Below are 19,217 nucleotides of genomic sequence, written 5' to 3' on the forward strand. Positions count from 1 at the left end.
AGTTTAAACAAATGTCTTAACAGATTTAGAAAATAATTTATGTGTGGTGGGGGTGGTGGGTTCTGGGAATTGAACCCAGGAATGCTTTACCACTGAGCTACATCCCTAGTAGCCCTTTTTATTTTTTATTTTGAGACAGGGTCTTGCTAAGTTGCTTGGGGCCTCACTAAGACACTGAGGCTTACCTTGAATTTTGCAGTCCTCATGCCTCAGCCTCCTGAGTCACTGGGATAACAGACATGCACCACCATCCCAACCCTGTTTTACTTTTTATTTTGAAACAGGCTTTCATCAAGTTGCTGAAACCGACTTTCAACTTGTGATCCTTTTGCCTGGGCCTCCCTGCTAGCTGGGATTAACAGGCCTGTGCCGCCATGCCTTTGCCTTTCCTTCCCAGGTCGTATATCCTCTGAACGCATGGTCTACCAGCCAGGCTTGACAATGGAGGGTTAGGTAGTATATCCTAACACAGTGGGGAGTGTCCCAGTCATATTCTTCCAAAGCAGCCAGCTATTGCGTTCAGATTTAATCTGTTTAACCTTCAAAGACCAAAGATCCTTTTTCTGTTTTAAAGATGTTATTAAACTTTTTGGTGAATGTATTCATTTCCTGGTATATATGAAGTATTGCCATACTGACATATACCTGTTAACTGGTTGCATCATTTGTTATTCCTGGGGCATGGTTGCATGCGTGGGATTGTTCTGTCTAAAACATGGTTCCTGAAAGGGCTATGCCCACCACACGGTTGCCTCAATATGTCATTCGGGGACTGTTGCTCTAGGGTCTATGTAAACATTATTTAGTTAGTTTGTTTGTTTATTTTGTGGTGTTGGGGATCAAACCCAGGGTCTTGTGCACACCAAACACACATTCTGCCACTGACCTTTTCCCTCTGCCCAGCATCATTCTTACGTAAGAGATTTTCCTCTAATTTCCCATCTGATTCACAATTCAGATGCCTTTGTTCTAAATGTTCTACCCTGAGTAGACATTACCTATTTCCAGGAACTTAGAACTGTTCTCTTTCCAGAAAGAAGAGAAACAAAGGATGTAGGGTCATGTAAAGGGCTGCTGTATGTGTTTACTTAGTTGTTTGCCTTGGTTTGGGTATTGCCAGTGTTCAGAATTTCTTTCACTTAGTTCTGCTTAACAAAAAGCAGAGTTATACAATGGAAGGAGTATTGAAATAAGTCTGAACTTCAGTTTCCAAAATTTAAAAGGGGAATAGCACATCTCCTGTTCCACCTTATGGAGTTGTTGGGAAGATAAATGAAGTCATATTTGTGATAGGACTTATGGCCCTTGTTAAAGTGTTAGGCTGGCCGGGCATGGTGGCACACACCTGTAATCCCTTAGAGGCTTAGGAGTCAGGCAGGAGGATCATGAGTTCAAAGCCAGCCTCAGCAAAAAAGCAGGGTGCTAAGCAACAGTGAGACCGTGTCTCTAAATAAAATACAAAATAGGGCTGGGGATGTGGCTTAGTGGTCGAGTGCCCCTGAGTTCAATCCCCAGTACTCCCCTCCTCCCAAAAAAAGTGACTGCATTATTTTACAGTCCCATCAGCAGTGTATGAGTGCTCCAATTTCTTCAGGTCCTCACCAGCACTTGTTATTATCTGTCTTTTTTATTATAGCCATCCTAGGAATCTGAAGTGATAATCTCTTGGAATTTTGTTTTGCATTCCCCTGATGGCTGTCCATTAAAAGTTTACAGTGGTATTGGGCAGATGGCATAGGCCTATAATCCCTGTGTCTTGGAAGTCTGAGGCAAGAGAATTACAAATTTAAGACCAGCCTGTGCAGTTTAGCAAAATTTAGTCAAGTTCATCTCAAAATAAAAAAAAATAATAATAAAAGGGGCTGGAAATGTAGCTCAGTGGTAGAGCAGACCTGGGTTCAATACCCAGTATTTAAAAAAAAAAAAAGTTTACTGTCTTGCCCATCCTTTCAAGGTACAACCCAAACATTGCCTTTGAGAAACTTTTCTCTCAGAAATTAGTGTTTCTTCTATGCTCTTTTAAAAATATTGATTGATTAATTGATTGTGGTACTATGGATTGAACCCAGGGCCACTCTACCACTGGGCTATATCCCCAGCCCTTTTTAAAATTTTGTATTTGCGATAGTCTTGCTAAGTTGCTCAAGCTAGCCTCAAACTTGCAGTTCTCTTCTCTCAGTTTCCCAAATTTCTGGGATTACAGGTGTGTGCCACCACACCTGGCCTCTCTTTCATGCTCTTATACCATTTTTCTTGGGTCCCCATAACACATATATTTCATTCTGTTAATCTGTCCCTCCCTCCCTCCCTCCCTCCCTCCGTCCCTTCCTTCCTTCCTTCCCTCCTTCCTTCCTTCCTCCCTCCCTCCATTCCTTCCTTCCTTCCTTCCCTCCTTCCTCCCTCCCTCCCTCCCTCCCTCCCTCCCTCCCTCCCTTCCTTCCTTCCTCCCTCCCTCCCTCCCTCCCTCCCTTCCTTCCTTCCTTCCTTCCTTCCTTCCTTCCTTCCTTCCTTCCATTTTGGTACTGAGGATTTAACCCAGGGTTGCTTTACCACTGAGATACATCTCTGGCACCACTAAATTACTGAGGCTGGCCTCAAACTTGCAATTCTCCTCTCTCAGCCTCCCAAGCTGCTGGGAATACAGGCATGTACCACCATGCCTGGCTCATTCTACTTATTTTCTAGATTGTAAACCCTCCTTAATGATTCTTTGTTGGAGTGTATTTAAATTTATTGTGAAATCTTTCACCCATACTCTTATTCATCTGTGAGTCCTCACAGCAAAAAGTTCTTACATGTAATTGCAATTCAAATATTTATTGAATGACTGAAATATAGTGCAAAGAATCTCATGAGCAATTAATTATTAAGAGGTCTGTAACTTCTGAGAAAGTGGACTTTCTCATATTAGGAGATATTATAACTTGAAACTCAAGCAAAGATCTATCTTCATATCATATGCCCTAGAGGCTACTGGCTTCAAGAAATGTCTGTGACCCCTCCTTGCCCAGGTTGTGGTGGAAATCCTGATGTCAAGTCACTGGATTGTGTATCTGTGAGACATTTTTAGGGACTTTTTTTTTTTTTTTTCCGTGCTGGAAATTGAACCCAGGGCCTTGTGCTTGTGAGGCAAGCACTCTACCAACTGAGCTACATCCTCAGCCCCTTACAGACTTATTAATATGTAATTAGCAAATTTTCTAAGCTTATTTCACTCATTTGAACAAACACCTATACCTACTATATGCTAAGCACTTATAGAAACTAGCTACTGAATGTGGGGAGGGTTTTCTCCTGCTCTGGTGGTTGATAATAAAGTTAAAGGCCCAGGGTGGGGATAATTTTGATGGCAAATGAATGGATACAGGGTTTGTGAATATTAATCCAACATAGCCTTTAAGAAACGATAATTGCATCATATTTTCCCCTCCTCCAGTAAGAACACCTCCACGCCCTGGATGGTCACACATACTACCTCTTTCTCTCTTACATGTGTAGGTAAACATGATTGATTTACATGGTCTTTCTCTCCAAATATTTTCTTTTGGGAAGTCAGACAAGCTTTACTTAGGAACTTTCTCAACCTTTCCCCCGCCCCCCAATTTAGTTCTCTTAATCAGACCTTCAAAGTAAATTTTTTCCTACCATTTTTCTTTGATGTCAGACCTATGCAAGCAATTTTGGAAGGTGCTTGGGAATAGCAAGAGATAATTTTTTCCCTTTCTGAACTATATCCTATTTGCTATGAATTTTTCTTGCCTTGTAACAAATTTATTATTGACCAAGTCATTTTTTTAGATTAGAGCTAAGACCATCATATTAAAACTTTTTTGGGGGATGGGGATATTGGAAACTTAATACAGTGGCACTTTACTACTAAGCTACATCCCCAGCCTTTTTTTTTTTTAAAGAGCATTTTATTTTTTATAATAAACTCTTAAATATTTTTATTAGTTGTCAATGAACCTTTATTTTTAATTAATTAATTTATTTGTGGTTCTGGGGATTGAACCCAGGACCTCACACTTGCTAGGGAAATGCTCTACAACTGAGCCACAACCCATATCTTATTGAATGATTTCCAGCTGTGATCTCCTTATTCTGAACTCAGGAACCATGATTAAAATTTATGTCACAAACGTCTTGATTGTATTTTATTTTATATTTTTGTGTACCGGGGATTGAACTCACGGGCACTAGACTACTGAGCCACATTCCCAGCCCCATTTTGTATTTTATTTTAGAGACCATCTCACTGAGTTGCTTAGAGGCTCACTTTTTTGCTGAGGCTGGTTTTACATCCTGCCTCAGCCTACCAAGCTGCTGGGATTACAGGCATGCTCCACCACACCCAGCATTGACTTTTTTTTTTTTTTTTTTTGGTGCCGAGAATCGAACCCACGGCCTTGTGCTTGCAAGGCAAGCACTTTACCGACTAAGCTATATCCCCAGGCCCCAGCATTGACTATTTTAAATGTGAGGTGCAGTCATATGATAATAGAGTAGAAGGGGCACAGTTTACTAGATTTGGATTATTATTGCAAATCTAGTAATTTCAATGGAAATTTCAAAGTGATATATATTTATTTTTTTGTATTGAAAATTGAACCCAGGGGCATTTTACCACTGAACCACATCCCTGACCCTTTTTATGTTTTCTTTTGAGACAGGGTCTTGCTAAGTTGCTGAACCTGGCTTTGAACTTGCAATCCTCCTGTCTCAGAGTCCCTGGGATTACATTTATGCACCACCAGTCCATCTTTTTTTTTTTTTTTTTTTTTTTTTTTACAGACTGCATTTTGATTCATAGGGTACAACTTTTCATTTCTATGGTTGTACATAATGTAGATTCACACCATTCATGTAATCATACATACACATAGGATAATACTGTCTGTATCATTCTACTATCTTTCTGTCCTCCACTCCCTTCCACCCCATTTTCCTCTACACTATCCAAAGTTCCTTCATTCTTCTCTTCCCCCTGCTACTGCCCTTCGTTATATATTGTTATGCTCTTATCAGAGAAAACATTTGGCCTTTTGTTTTTTGGGCTTGGCCTATTTCACTTAGCATAATATTTTCCAACTTCATCCATTTGCCAGCAAATGCTATAATTTTATTCTTCTTTATGACTGAGTAATATTCCATTGTGTATATATACCACAATTTCTTTATCCATTCGTCAATTGAAGGGCATCTAGGTTGGTTCCACAATCTAGCTATTGTGAATTGAGCTGCTGTGAATATTGATGTGGTTGCATCACTGTAGTATGCTGATTTTAAGTCCTTTGTGTATAAACAGAGGAGTGGGATAGCTGGGTCAAATGGTGGGTCCATTCCACACTTTCTGAGGAATCTCCATACTGCTTTCCAGAGTGACTGCAACAATTTGCAACTCCACCAGCAATGTATGAATGTGCCTTTTCCCCCACATCCACGCCAACACTTATTATTGCTTATGTTCTTGATAATAGCCATTCTAATTGGAGTTAGATGAAATCTTAGGGTGGTTTTAATTTGCATTTCTCTAATTACTAGGGATGATGAGCACTTTTTCATATATTTGTTGATCATCTTCTGTGAAGTGTCTGCCCATTTCCTTAGCCCATTTATTGATTGGGTTCTTTGTATTTTGGGTGTAAAGTTTTTTAAGTTCTTTATAAATTGTGAAGATGAGTACTCTGTCTGAAGTGTGTGCGGAAAAGATTTTCTCCCACTCTGTAGTCTCTCTTTTCACATTATTGATTGTTCCCTGTGCTGAGAAAAAACTTTTTAGTTTGAATCTATCCCATTTATTGATTCTTGCTTTTATTTCTTGCACTATGGGGGTCTTGTTAAGGTAGTCTGGTCCTAAGCCAATGTGATTGAGATTTGGGCCTACTTTTTCTTCTATTTGGTGAAGGGTCTAATTCCTAGATCCTTGATCCATTTTGAGTTGAGTTTTGTACAGGGTGAGAGATAGGGGTTTAATTTCATTTTACTGCATATGGATTTCCAGTTTTGCCAGCACCATTTGTTGAAGAGGCTATCTTTTCTCCATTGTAAGTTTTTGGCACCTTTGTCTAGTATGAGATTACTGTATTTATGTGGGTATGTCTCCATGTCTTCTTTCTTGTACCATTGGTCTACCTGTCTCTTTTGGTGCCAGTACCATGCCGTTTTTGTTACTGTTGCTCTATAGTAGAGTTTAAGGTCTGGTCTGTGATACACTGGTCCATCTTAAAGTGATTCTTAAAGTACTGCTATTTCTAGTACTGGCAGTAGGATGTTAAAATTTATTTGCTCTATTTTGTCCTATTGTCTTAAAGTTACTTATAGCTCAGTGGTAGAGCGCTTGCATAACATGCATAAGACCCTGGGATTGATCCTCAGCACCTCAATAAATAAACAAATAAACAAACTTAAGTTACTTAAAACCATGCATGTACTTTACACACTTCTCTGTCTTTATTGACCACGCTGTGTGACTATCATCATTACAGAAGAATAATACATACTCCTGGCATAGAGTGTTCTGTGTGGGAAATCAGAATATAAGTGCTGGCAAAGAGAAGACAGGGATAGGAAATATAAAGAGTGTGTTAAGAGGTACAGTAGGATCATGAGTCTCTTAACCATCTCAGAATATGGTATTAGGTTTCTTCATCTCTGCTGAAATATAAGAGCTAAAGAGTAAACTGTGTAAATGGATGCACATTTGTGATTGTGTATAGTGATAAAGATGGGTACTACCCATTTCTACACATTTTAGCCTGAGCAAAGATTTTTAAGAATCAGAGGTATGAAATGTAAGAGGCACACTTCGCATTAATTAAGATTCTATTGTGGGAGGACTCCCTTTCTTTGATATTGGTGTTTTTCTTTTTCTTCTTTCTTTACTACCCCAATCCTTACCACTACCATTGGAAAAGGGAGGGAATCTGGAGATGAAGTTAGTATTCATCTACAGGATGCTAATTACTCTAGGGAAGTAATACCAAATAGGTTTGTACTATAAAGTACTTTAAGCCAAAGGAGAACTAAGAGTATGAATGTGATATCGAAAAATGTACTATGTTATAGGTAATTATGCAAATTTAGGCAGAGTATTAGTGATCAAACATAAATGTAAATGCTAAAAGCCTGATTAGAGAATAGGGATATAAAGTGTACCATGACAGAAGGGACCCATGTTTCAGCCAATGTGGCATTTCGATTCCAACAAAAGTGCTTAGAGAATGTAGCAGGTTCTGGTTGCCTGTCTTGGTATCTTTTGTGAAAAATCAGAGATGTTTCATTCCGAATCCCAAATTTCCTTGAACATAATATATATATAATTTTTATTCATTTGAACTTTGTAAAAATTCTAACTTTTGATTAAATCACTGTTAGTGTCACAAATCTTATTTTACTGACTTATATGATAATTAATTTCCTCTTACTGTCCAAGTTTAAAATAATTTTCAAGTTCCTGAGGGTATTTTGCAGTTCTTGTTTTTTGTTTTGTGAATAATCTGTTTACTTATACCCTTCATGATTTGATAAATGTTTATTTCCCCATCTTTTTTTTGGTTCCAGGGATTGAACCCAGGGGTGCTTAAGCAGTGAGCCACATCTCCAGCCTTTTTTATTTTTTATTTTTTTATTTCAAGACAAGGTCTTGCTAGTCACCTAGGACTTCACTCCCCCCCCCTTTTTTTAATGGAACCTAGACGTTTAATAACGTGTGGTCTCATTGCACAATGTACTTAAGAGGTCAACATTAATCATGTTCTGCAACATTTGTATGATAAAAGCATCCCACTATTACATAAACCTTTAATAGGCTTCTTTTAGCCTATTATTATTCCTGGCAGATAGGTAGAACAAGTATATAGTTTCTTATTTTATGGTAAAGGAATTCCTGTAGTTTTAAATTATTTTTTAATTTTCCTGTTGGGTTCATTACTGTTAGTGTTTAGAATCATTTTTTTTCCCCCAGGGAGCCAGGATCTTACTCCGTCTCCAACATCTCAACATACTGTCCTTCTGACCTTTTGTTCCTCATATCTCCCTGCAGCCCTATGTGTCACTGGCTCAGCAGATGGCACCACCCAGTCCGAGCAACGGCACCCCTAACAGCAATGGGAGCAGTGGGAATGACCAGCTGAGCAAAACCAACCTGTACATCCGAGGACTGCAGCCAGGCACTACTGACCAGGACCTCGTCAAGCTGTGTCAGCCGTAAGTTGTGGTATAAGTGGATAGGCTCCAGGGGACAGTACAAATTTGGTGATACTGGCTTTTTGCCAGATTTCCTCATCCTGAAATGCAGTAATATTGTGTTCTTCCCAGTAGTCACATGGTGTCTCAGGATCCCCTCTTTTTGGGGGAGGGGTACTGGGGGTTGAACCTGGGCTTCCTCCTTACCACTGAGTTATGGCCACAGTCCTTTTTATTCTTTATTTTGAGACAGGGTCTCACTAAGTTGTTGAGGCTGGCCTCAAAATTACAAACCGTCTGCAATTACAAGTCTCTGGAATCATAAGATGCACCACTGTGCCTGGCTCAGCATTGCCCCTTAAGAAGTTTCTCCTGTTGCTGGTTTATAAAACGTTTATGTATTTCTCTGAGGGAAGCCAGGATGGGGCTGGCCTTTGAAGCCTGGTATCCAACTTTGTTTCCGGTATCTTCTCTGAACCAATAGGCGTAATGGAAAACTTGCTGTCCTTGCACCTTGACCATAGAAATGCTCAGCATCTCTATAGATATTGATTAGAAGGCAACAAAACCTGGCAGCAAAGATAGAAGAAAGTGGGATTAACTAATTTTATTATACACTTTGAAGAGTTTCTGCTGCTGGTGATGCTCCTAGTGAATTAGATGCACTTTCATATTAATGAACAAAGAAGGTGGAGAAGGAGGCTGTCACTCTCATTTAACCTAAGAAGAACCTTCGAATCATAGAATCATAGGTTAACTACCTTGGAATTGCCTAGTAAGGAATGCTGGAAAAACGGAAGAGTACTGAGATACCCAGCTCAGTTTCATTTGGCAGGAAAGCGTGTATTTCAGATACCATGTCAGAAAGAAAGATTAGAGGAAGAAGTCTGGGAGTGGGATGGAGAGAGTCAAATAATGGAATTTGGGTAAATGAATGGTGGAAAGAGGTAGAAATAAGAACTGTGTACATATTCTATCTTCTATAACTCCTTATTGAAATATAACAAGCAAGCAGAAAAGTAAACAAAAGTATATGTAGTAAGGTGAATTTTCACAAAGGGAATACAAACTTGGAGCAGTCCTTTATACCCAGCTCAAGAGACAGAACAGTACCAACTCTTCAGAACTCCACCTTCCATGATCCCCCTGCAAAGTATCACTGTTTGGCTTCCACTTTACTGGTTTTTTTTGTTTGTTTTTGGTACTAGGAATTAAATCCAGGACCTTGCATGGGCTGGGCAAGCTCTCTACCATGAGTCACATCCCCAGCTCTTTTTTCTTTTTTTCCTTTTCTTTCTTTCTTTTTTTAAAAAAATTGAGACAGAGCCTTGCTAAACTGCCCAGGCTGGTCCACAAACCTGTGATCCTCTTGCCTCAGCCTCCCAAGCAACTGGGATTATGGTCATGTAACACTGTACAAGGCCAAAACTTTATTTTTATTGCTTATATATTTTCGTCAAAGGAATATAGCAGTTAGTTAGTTATTCTACTGTTGCTGGACATTTGAGTTGTTTCCAGTTTGTAACTATTATCAGTATAGTGTGCTGTGAACTTATACCTATTTTTTGGTGCAAGTGAATAATGCTTTCATGTTGGGTACATACCCTAGGAGTAACATTGCTGGGTCACAGGATATACATCTATGCAGATTTTGTAGATGACTACTAAATAATTTTCCGAAGTGCTTTAACTAATTATTGGAGTTGTGTAAGTTCCAGCTACTCCAAATCCTGGAGAGGAGAGGTAGGATATCTTTTGTTCTCCAAGACGTAGTTGTTTGAGGCATTCTAAGTGCTTTATAAATCCCTTTCTCTTCTGAAGTTGTGACTGGGTCCAGGCAGATCATGTGGATTTTTATTAGCACCTGGCCATACACAAATTCCATCTCTAAAGGCTAGGTATGTATGTGTGTGTGTATTTATATATGTGTGCATATGTGTGTGTGTGTGTGTGTGTGTGTGTGTGTGTATCTGGCCCTTCCCTTATGTCAGTTTACCTTGCTAGAAAAGTATGTAAGTGGGACGTAGAGGACTTAGTCTAGGACTAGTACTTTTTGTGGGGAGGTGGGAATGGACAAAAGTGTTGGTTATGAGGGAAGAATATTATTATCAATCTACGTCCTTTTTCTCCATTCTTTATTTCTTGTACTAAATATAATGTGCTACAAAAATCCTTTCACAGCACAAGACAGAGAAGAAACTCAATTTGATTTTTTTACACTTTCAGACTTTGATCTGAACAATGTCTGAAGGGATGAAAAGTCAGGGTCAGCATATAGGATGGAAGTGAGGAGCCCAGGAGAAAGAGGAGGAGGAGGGAGACTGAGAAGGGCAGGTGGTGTTCTGGCAGGTGGGAGAGCAGAGTCCAGCCTTTTTAGGAAGGGTGTTTCTCATGCGCAGAAGGACTTCCTGCCTTTGTCCCAGTGGTCTCTTCCTGGGTTGTGGAGGAAATAAATGTTGCTGGGTCCTAAACTCTGGTGTGCCGGAAGGAGAGGCGTGGTCTGGGACTGGAGCTTCTGGTTCTCTTGGAGGGGCTCCTTCTGAGGAGGAAGCAGCAGTGACCCAGCTGTTGCCAGCTGCAGTGGAAATTCTGAGCTCAGAGTCTCAGGCTGCTAGACCACAGCAAACTCCACCCTGGGGCCTTGATAGGGATAGCAGCGGGTGTCCTCTGGCCTAGAGTCAGACTTCTCAAGAGTCTCTTCTCTTGCTTGAATTAGGGAAAGAATCCAAGAATGTGGCCCTAAAGAGCTAGGGTGGCCACATCCATGCCCACCCCTCATTTTATGTGCTCTTTTCCCAGCCTTCAGGGCATTTTTGGCTTATTCCGTCTGATCCTTTGGGTCACAAAAGCTCCATGAAAAAAGTCAGTGAGAGGCCACCAAGGAGTGAAAACAAAAAAATCAATCGGATATGTTCTTTAGGGATAAGAAGAGAGATGGAAAGTAATACTCGTTTGGGTATCGGTCTCAAATTCAGTGCCTGCCAACTGTTTCCAGTTAGCTCTTGTACTTCTGACTTTGTTAGTGATTTTTGTTCTGAGCCTTTAATATTTTCACCTCCTTGGAGTAGAAGGTAGAGGTCATTTTTTTCTAGCAAAACACCTCTCATACAATTCCTAATCTGTGAACCTCTTAGCATTCAAGTTTTGGGAGCTTCATGTGACTCTGCTGCCAAAGAAGAATTTTCAGAAAGTTGAATAACATGACTCTTATACATATATATAATGAACATATGTCAAAGATTTACTTAACTCATTAATGAGGGAAACAGCAAGATGAAAAAATGGGTTTAAAGAACATTTGAGTCAGGTGCAATGGTGCCCGCCTGTAATCCCAGCCACTCAGGAGGCTGAGACTGGAGGATCCCAAGTTTGAGGCTAGACTTGGGCAACTTTATGAGACCTTTTCTCAAAATAAAATTTAAAAAGTCTGGGGATGCAGCTCAGTGGTAAGGCACCCCTGGGTTCAGTCCCCAGTATGACAAAGCATACAAACAATAAAAAAGAAAATGATCATTTGAAGAACGATTTATTGGCACTAAAGAAAGAATGGTGGAATAGAATTTGTCAGTTAGATACAGAACTGGTTCCTGTCCTACCAGATAGTAAAACCAGGAACCTTTGAGATTATCTTTTCTTTCTCTCTTTCTGTCATCATGGTGGGGATCCGAACCCAGGGCCTTGCACATGCTAGACTAATACTCTACCACTATGCTACACCTCCTGTCCAGATTATCTTTTCTACTGGACAGAAGCAATTTGCATTTGTAGTAGACAAAAATCTACAAGTTAATGTGTATCTTCACTAGGTCTGGACCCTAATCAGAAGTAAATAATTAGTCAAAGAAATATTCTGCTAGATAATGAAATTCTCTTTGAATGAACCTTTTGGACAATGTTTTCAAATAACATTAAAAGGATATGCAGTCTTCCTTTTGCCTTATCTCCAAGTTTTAGATGACTTTTGTGTGTGTGTGTTTGTGGATGTAATACTGGAGATTGGAACCAGAGACTGCTACCACGAGCTTCATTCCCAGCCCTTCTTATTTTAATTTTGAGGCAAGGTCTCACTAAGGTGTCCAGGCTGGCCTTGAACCTGTGATCCTCCTGCCTCAGCCTCCTGAATCACTGGGATTACAGGCATTTGCCATTATGCCCATCTTCACTTGACTTTCTTTGTACTGCTGTTACACCTGGTCTTGTTCCTACTCCCTTCCCTAATACACTCAAATCTCTCTCTTTTTTTTTTTTTTTTTCTCTTTTCACATTTTTTATTGGTGCATTATAGTGGTACATATGGATGGGTACACTCAAATCTTGACAATGAAAAAAGGAAGTCTTAGGATGTGGTAAGACAGGAAAGAGCCATTTGTGATAGGTTAAACTTGATGTCTCTTGAATATTACAACAATAGTAATAGTACTTAAGATTTTTTAAGTGCTTTCCATGTGGTAGACATTAGTGCTTTATAGTCATTAATTCATTTTATATTCCCAACACTCCTATTTCTCTTTATAGATGATGAATCTGAGCCTTTTCAGAAAGGTTTGATAACTTGTCCAAGATCACACATAGCTAGAAAGTGGCAGAACCAGGATTTGAACCAAAATGGTTTGGCTCAGGTTGGCCTTCAATTAGGGGTCAGTAAAGGGAGGGGAATGAGTGTCAGAGAAAAGAAATGTCTATAGTTTGTCCAAAAGGAGACAAATAATGTGAAGGGTTAGTTTTAGTCCTCAAGGAATTCCAGCCAGAGCCTTGCCCTTACTCTGCTATGTGGGTATTGCCAAGCATCTTTCCCAAGGCAGTCATTTCTGTCCAACTAGTATTTGAGTTTTAGTTGAGGAAGAAGAGAGAAATATATTGGTATTATAAGGACTATAGTCACTTCATTTCTCGTAGGCATCTTTAGGGTGATAGATTTCTATTGATGGCGGCATTTCTTTATTGTTTTTATTAAGATAAATAGGAAAAGTTGTCCTACTGGGAGCACAGAAAAGGCATGGATTCATCCAACTGTCTTAATGTCTGTCCTATTGTGAGTCCCTGTCCCCAGATTATCCCTTTGCATTTTCTTTCTTTCTTTTTTTTTTTAGTACTAGGAATTGAACCCAGAGGTGCTTAGCCACTGAACCCACATTTTTTATTTTGAAACAGGGTCTCACAAAGTTGCTCAGGGCCTTGCTAAATTGCTGAGGCTGGCTTTGAACCTGTGATCCTACTGCCTCAGCCTTCTGAGTTGCTAGGATTATGGCATATGCCACTGTGCCCGGCTATCACTTTGCATTTTCCTTTCCCTTAGATATGGCAAGATTGTCTCCACTAAGGCCATACTGGACAAGACCACAAACAAATGCAAAGGTAAGAGAATAGTTGTCCTTGGGGATGGAGAGTAGTGGTGAGTTAGGCCATCCCTTGCCTGAGAGAGAGAGAGAGGCAAGGAATGGCCTTTGTAACTGAAAGAGCCTAAGTACCCAGTGCCCAGGAAAAGTGTGAGGTTTTTCAGGCTCAAAAGTAGATATTTAGATTAATTGGTGGCCAGATAACTAGAACTGTTTGAAGAGCCAAGGTCAGAATGCTTCGCAGAGTTCCTAGAGTCCCTTGGGTCCACTTTGACCTCATGCTTCCCTGGATGGGGTGCTGGAGGTGAGTAGGGAAGTTTTTTTTTTTTTTTTTTTTTACTTACTAAAGCAATGTAAATGCCTTTTGATGGAGGTGGAAGGTTGACTCAGTAGGTGTTATTTTTCAAGAATGAATAGTTTTATTGAGGTTTTTAGTAGTTCTAAGTGGAACTGAAGAATGGAATAAGGAGAAAGGGCTGCAGGTTGGGAGAGGGAAGGGCTTCTTCCAGCAGATGGCTGTTTTCCCAGGGGAGGCTATATTCCCCACATGCCTAACATTTCTGGGGTGTATCTAGGAAAGAGTGCAGGGTTTTATTGTTTTTGTGTTTTTTAGAAGTGTGTAGGGTGCTGTGGGTTATTAGAAAGCCTAGTTCCTAAAACCTCAGATTTTTAAAGGGGAGGGCAGGGGCACCACAAAGACCTCATTTCCTTTGGCATCCTTAACCACAAAGTAGACCCAACCTCAGGGCATAAGAAGCACATGGACAACAACCTGAAACCTCTTAATTTCTCTTTCTCCCTTCTACTTCCCTTACATGGACCATAACTCTTCCTCTGTCTCCTGAAAAGCCTGGGCCTCCTACCTCCCTTACACCTCCCACCTCCCCGTGATGCTGTTTCCCTGTTCCAGGCTATGGCTTTGTGGATTTTGACAGTCCTTCAGCAGCACAGAAGGCTGTAACAGCTCTGAAAGCCAGTGGTATACAGGCGCAAATGGCAAAGGTAAGACTGCCACCCCAGTCTGTTCCTCCAAGGGGTATAGTTACCACCAAAGTCCCAGTTCCAAGACTTTCAGAGTGAAAGTATTGAAATTGCCCATGAAATTGATAGGCAAGCTCTGTGTCTCTGGGCATAGTCAGTCTGGATTGGGTCCATTGAACATTCCTGGCTATTGCAGCAAGATAGTATTGGGCCTGTGGCAGATAGCTCTGTCCACTCTGTTCCTCTCATCAAGTTATTATGAGCCTGCAGGAGGGTCAGGAGGCCTCTTGCAATACTCCTGCTGCCTATCTCCACCCTGGCCCCACTTCCCTACCAGAGGGATTGTGGTCATTTTGCAACATTCTCTGAAGAAGGCTGTTGTGCAATTCAGAGGTTCTGAACAAGACTCTCCCCCTCCCAACACTATTCCTTGTAGGGGCAGGGAGTGGACTGGGGAGTGGGAGGGAAGCCACAGCAAGGAAGGAAACTGTCCCTCCTGCTCAGATCTGTCTGGAACTGTTTTTCCTTCAGACTACTAGAAAACTAGAAGCCTGTCTTGTATCTTCTCTTAGGTGGGACTGTCTTTTTGCCTTTCTGAAGCCATCATGAATACATGTCTAGAATTGATGAGGCAGACCTGCCAGCCACTCCTCTCTGCAATAGTTAAAGAAAAAAGGAAACCCCAAAGGCAAAGGCAGAACAGGGGTTAAGGTTGCTGGTGATCACTGCCTAGGGCAGAGTGACTGCTCAAATTCTTAAAAACACAGCTGTCAGAAGATATTGCCAGTGTGCACGTTTGTCTTCTGGGGGGCCCTCTGGGTCTTCCTTCTGGAGTAAAGCCCCCTGGCTGCAGCTCCACCCTTTAGGAGCTTTCAGGGTTCCCAGGCGACTAGAGTTTTCTGGGGTTGTGGTGATCACTGGGCTACATATCTGATCCTTTCTCTGTCCCTGTTCTCCCCTCTTTCTGCTTTCCTTGGGTCAGGGGATGAATAAGCATTCCTACTCTGAAGATTGTGCTGTGACCGGAAGAGGGGGAGGGGGCTACTCAAAACAATCCATCCGTGGTGAGATCAGTCCAAGAAAATTCAGACTCTGGAGCAGGCTGCTGGGGGAGAGGGGGTGCTGCTCTGCCTAATTCTTAAAGAGATAACTAGGTACAATCCATGACTTGTATAGTACTAGAAATTTTAAATCTGTTATTTTTTTTTTTTCCTTACAGGACTGTACATAAAACCTGTGGCAGTGGGACTGGCTTTCACAAATAATTAATATTCTCTTTGTTTATGTGGGACCCTTTCTACTATCTCTTTTCTGAAATGTCATTTTGTAGATGGTAGCTGAAAGTGGAAGGGGAATAAAGGATATGAGCCTCATTTTCTCTCTTTTATTTCCATAGCAACAGGAGCAGGACCCCACAAACTTATACATCTCAAACCTCCCACTGTCCATGGATGAGCAAGAACTGGAGGGAATGCTGAAGCCCTTTGGCCAGGTTATCTCCACCCGAATTCTTCGAGACACCAGTGGAATCAGCAGAGGGGTTGGCTTTGCAAGGTGAGAGATGCAGGAGTGGGAAATGATGAGGTTAATAAAGAATGTCACTTAGGAAGGCACCAAAAAATTCCCCCCCACACACACACCATGGAACTAAATTATTGATCAAAAATACTTGACTGTAAATAGAGGTTTATTTATTTATGTATTTGGTACAGGGGATTGAACCCAGAGGCACTTTACCATTGAGCTACATTCCCCAGCTCTTTATTTTCTTTATTTCAAGACAGTGTCTCACTAAGTTTCTTAGGCCCTTACTAAATTGCTGAGACTGGTCTTAAACCTGTGATCCTTCTGTCTCAGGCTCCTGAGTTGTTGGGATTATAGGCATGCACCACTGTGCCCAGCACTGGAGGTTGATTTAGATTAGTGATTTTCTTAGTGTGTTTCTTAGAGCTGCAGAGTTCTCCAGGGTGCCCACTTCTGGACTCAGGTGTCCAGAAGGTGTTGTGGGGTTTCAGTCTCTCCCAGCCCACTTAAGAAGTGGTTCTGGTTCTGCTTTTATTTATTCTTTTTTTAAAATGTTTTTTAGTTGTTTTTTTTTTTTTTTTTTTGGTGCTGGGGATTGAACCCAGGGCCTTGTGCTTGCGAGGCAAACACTCTACCAACTGAGCTATGTCCCCAGCCCCTGTTTTTTAGTTGTTGATGGACCTTTATTTTATTCATTTCTTTACATATGGTGCTGAGAATCGAACCCAGTGACTCACACATGCAAGGCAAGTGCTCTACCACTGAGCTACAACCTCATCCCTGCTTTTTTTTTATTCTAAGATTGTGTTTGATTGGAAATTCTCTTCTCTTTTTTAATTTGGAAGTTACTGGACTAAGTGATCTGAACACTCTTTTTTATTTAACAACGTCTTATCTGGCCTACCAACACTCCCTTGATAGAACACTCCCTGATTATTGCAGATTTGGGAACTAAGGAATAGATCCTCGTCCTCACCAGGCTCAAACTGGGCAGCTCCACCTGCTGGCAATCCCAGGTAAAACCACAGGTGGTTTCTAGGCTGTGTCATCACTTTTTTTTTCAGTTCCCGTACTTGCTTCTTTGGGTGTGTGTGGTACTGTGGTTTGCGCTTAGGGGCACTCCACCACTGAGCTACATAACCAGATTTTTAAAACTTCTTATTTTGAGACAGGATCATACTAAATGGCCCAGGCTGGTCTTGAACTTGCTGATGAGTTGCTTGGGGTTATAGGCGTGCGCCACTGCACTTGGCAAATTACCTTTATTTTACTACTAAATAACTATACTTACCCTAGTGATATATGCCTGTTAGACATTGCACGACTTCTCAAACCTTGGAACCAGAATGGATATCCGCATCCTCATTTCCCATCACATACTGACTTTCTTATGGTACTTGGCTTTTGTCATAGCAACTCTTGAAAAAACCATTTTGCAAAACTTGATTGTAGGGGGAAGTAATGTCAAAATGGTGGCCTACTTTAAGTTAGTATTCCTTACAACATCCAACAGATGTTGCTGTATTTTCTTCAAGTGTGCTTTTTTTAGTTTCTCAGTGGCCCATGATGCATGAAAGCATAGTCTGGGAATCGTGGCTTTGAAGACTTTAAAAAATCTGTGAAGCCAGGTTCCATGGCTCATGCCTATAATCCCAGTGGCTCATGAAGCTGAGGCAGGGGAATAGCAAGTTCAAAGCCAGCCTCAGCAATTTAGTGAGGCCCTAAGCAGCTTATCGAGACCCTGTCTCTAAATAAAATATAAAAAAGGGCTGGCTGGGGATGTGGCTCAGTGGTTAAGTGCCCCTGGGTTCAACCCCTAGTACCACAAAAAAGCAAAACAAAAACCAACAACAACAAAAAAAGAAACAACTATGAAATCTCTTTCATGTTTTATGTTAACATCTACAAATTTTCTTCATACATTTAGATTCTTGATAAGTGTAATTTCCATATATTGACATTTTAAGTAAAACTGTTACATGATTTTAAAATGTATCCAAATGAGACTAAATGTAGTAATTTGTTACACAAAATTGTCCCTTTTAAAATGCATGGACCAGCTGGGCATAGTGGGGCACACTTGTAATCCCAGTGGCTCTGGAGGCTGAGGTAGGAGGATTACAAATTCAAAGCCAGCTTCAGCAATTTAGCAAGACCCTAAGCAACTTACTGAGACCCTATCTTAAAATAAAAGTAAATGAAAGGGCTGGGGATATGACTCAGTGGTAAAGTGTCCTAAGTTCAATCCCCAGTACCAAAAAACAAACAAACAAAACTGTATGGACCAGGGCTAGGGATGTGGCTTAGTGGTAAAGTGCTTGTCCAGCATGCATGAAGCCCTGGTTTTGATCCCCAGCACTGCAAACAGCAACAAAAAAATGTATGGGCCATTTCTTTCTTAATAATCATACATCTCATATTGTTCTTATAGCACACCTTTTATCTTCTTGATCTTGTGTTTGCATTCCATTTTCTTAGAGACTTGTATCCTAGTGTGAAATACTTTTATATTTGAGTCTTTCTATGGATCATCCTTGTTTCTGTCCAACAAAATGTGTGTATATATATATATATATATATATATATATATATATATAATTAAAACTTTTTTCCTTATGGCCATTAGGCTGTGTGTATTAACTTAACCCATGAGAGAATTATCTTTACAATTATTAGTTCACAGGCACACTGTACAACATAAATATATTGAAATGTTCATACAAAATTTTTTTATATAAATTTTGTTGGAAATTAATCTCCTATGACATGACTAAGTTTTATTTTCTTTTAGATTTTTCTTATTAGGTCATGTAAATGTCAATGAATATTGTTTGTTGCTATAACAAGAGTGGGCTTAATATCAGTTTTGTTCTTTTTCGTTTTCATGCTGAGAAACCTTATTCATATATATATATAAGTAGATGAGAATGGAAGGGATTTTGTTAAAATGGGAATTCTTTGAATTACTTTTGAATTATATGCGAAGAACCAAAGTGATCTGTCATCAAAATTGATGCTTTTGTGTGCATCCACGAGTTTCTAAAGTCTTCCAACTTTTTGGAAGCAAATAATCGGAAACTGTCTGACTTATAAAAGGGATTTGTAATTTAGCCATTAATGCCTGCTGTTGAGTTTTAGGATGGATAAGAAGTATATTTAGAAGAGTGGTTATAAGTGGGAACTTTAGCCTTG

The 19,217-nt window shown here is 40.4% G+C and overlaps 1 protein-coding gene across 8 annotated transcripts in view; it reads left to right on the forward strand.

Annotated features, from left to right (window-relative positions):
* Rbms2 (RNA binding motif single stranded interacting protein 2) overlaps window positions 1–19,217 on the forward strand; it is an 85,052-nt gene that overhangs the window by 33,257 nt on the left and 32,578 nt on the right. For all 8 annotated transcript variants that reach the window (XR_007108350.1, XR_007108351.1, XM_047550072.1 and 5 more), the window contains 4 exons: window positions 8,042–8,205; window positions 13,481–13,539; window positions 14,431–14,522; window positions 15,898–16,055. Coding sequence is in view for 6 of the 8 variants with exons in the window: in XM_047550070.1 (XP_047406026.1) it covers window positions 8,042–8,205; window positions 13,481–13,539; window positions 14,431–14,522; window positions 15,898–16,055 (473 nt within the window). In the remaining 2 variants the exon portion in view is untranslated. The remainder of the gene's footprint in view (window positions 1–8,041; window positions 8,206–13,480; window positions 13,540–14,430; window positions 14,523–15,897; window positions 16,056–19,217) is intronic.

Source organism: Sciurus carolinensis, chromosome 4, assembly GCF_902686445.1.
Source record: "Sciurus carolinensis chromosome 4, mSciCar1.2, whole genome shotgun sequence".
Lineage (NCBI taxonomy): Eukaryota > Metazoa > Chordata > Mammalia > Rodentia > Sciuridae > Sciurus > Sciurus carolinensis.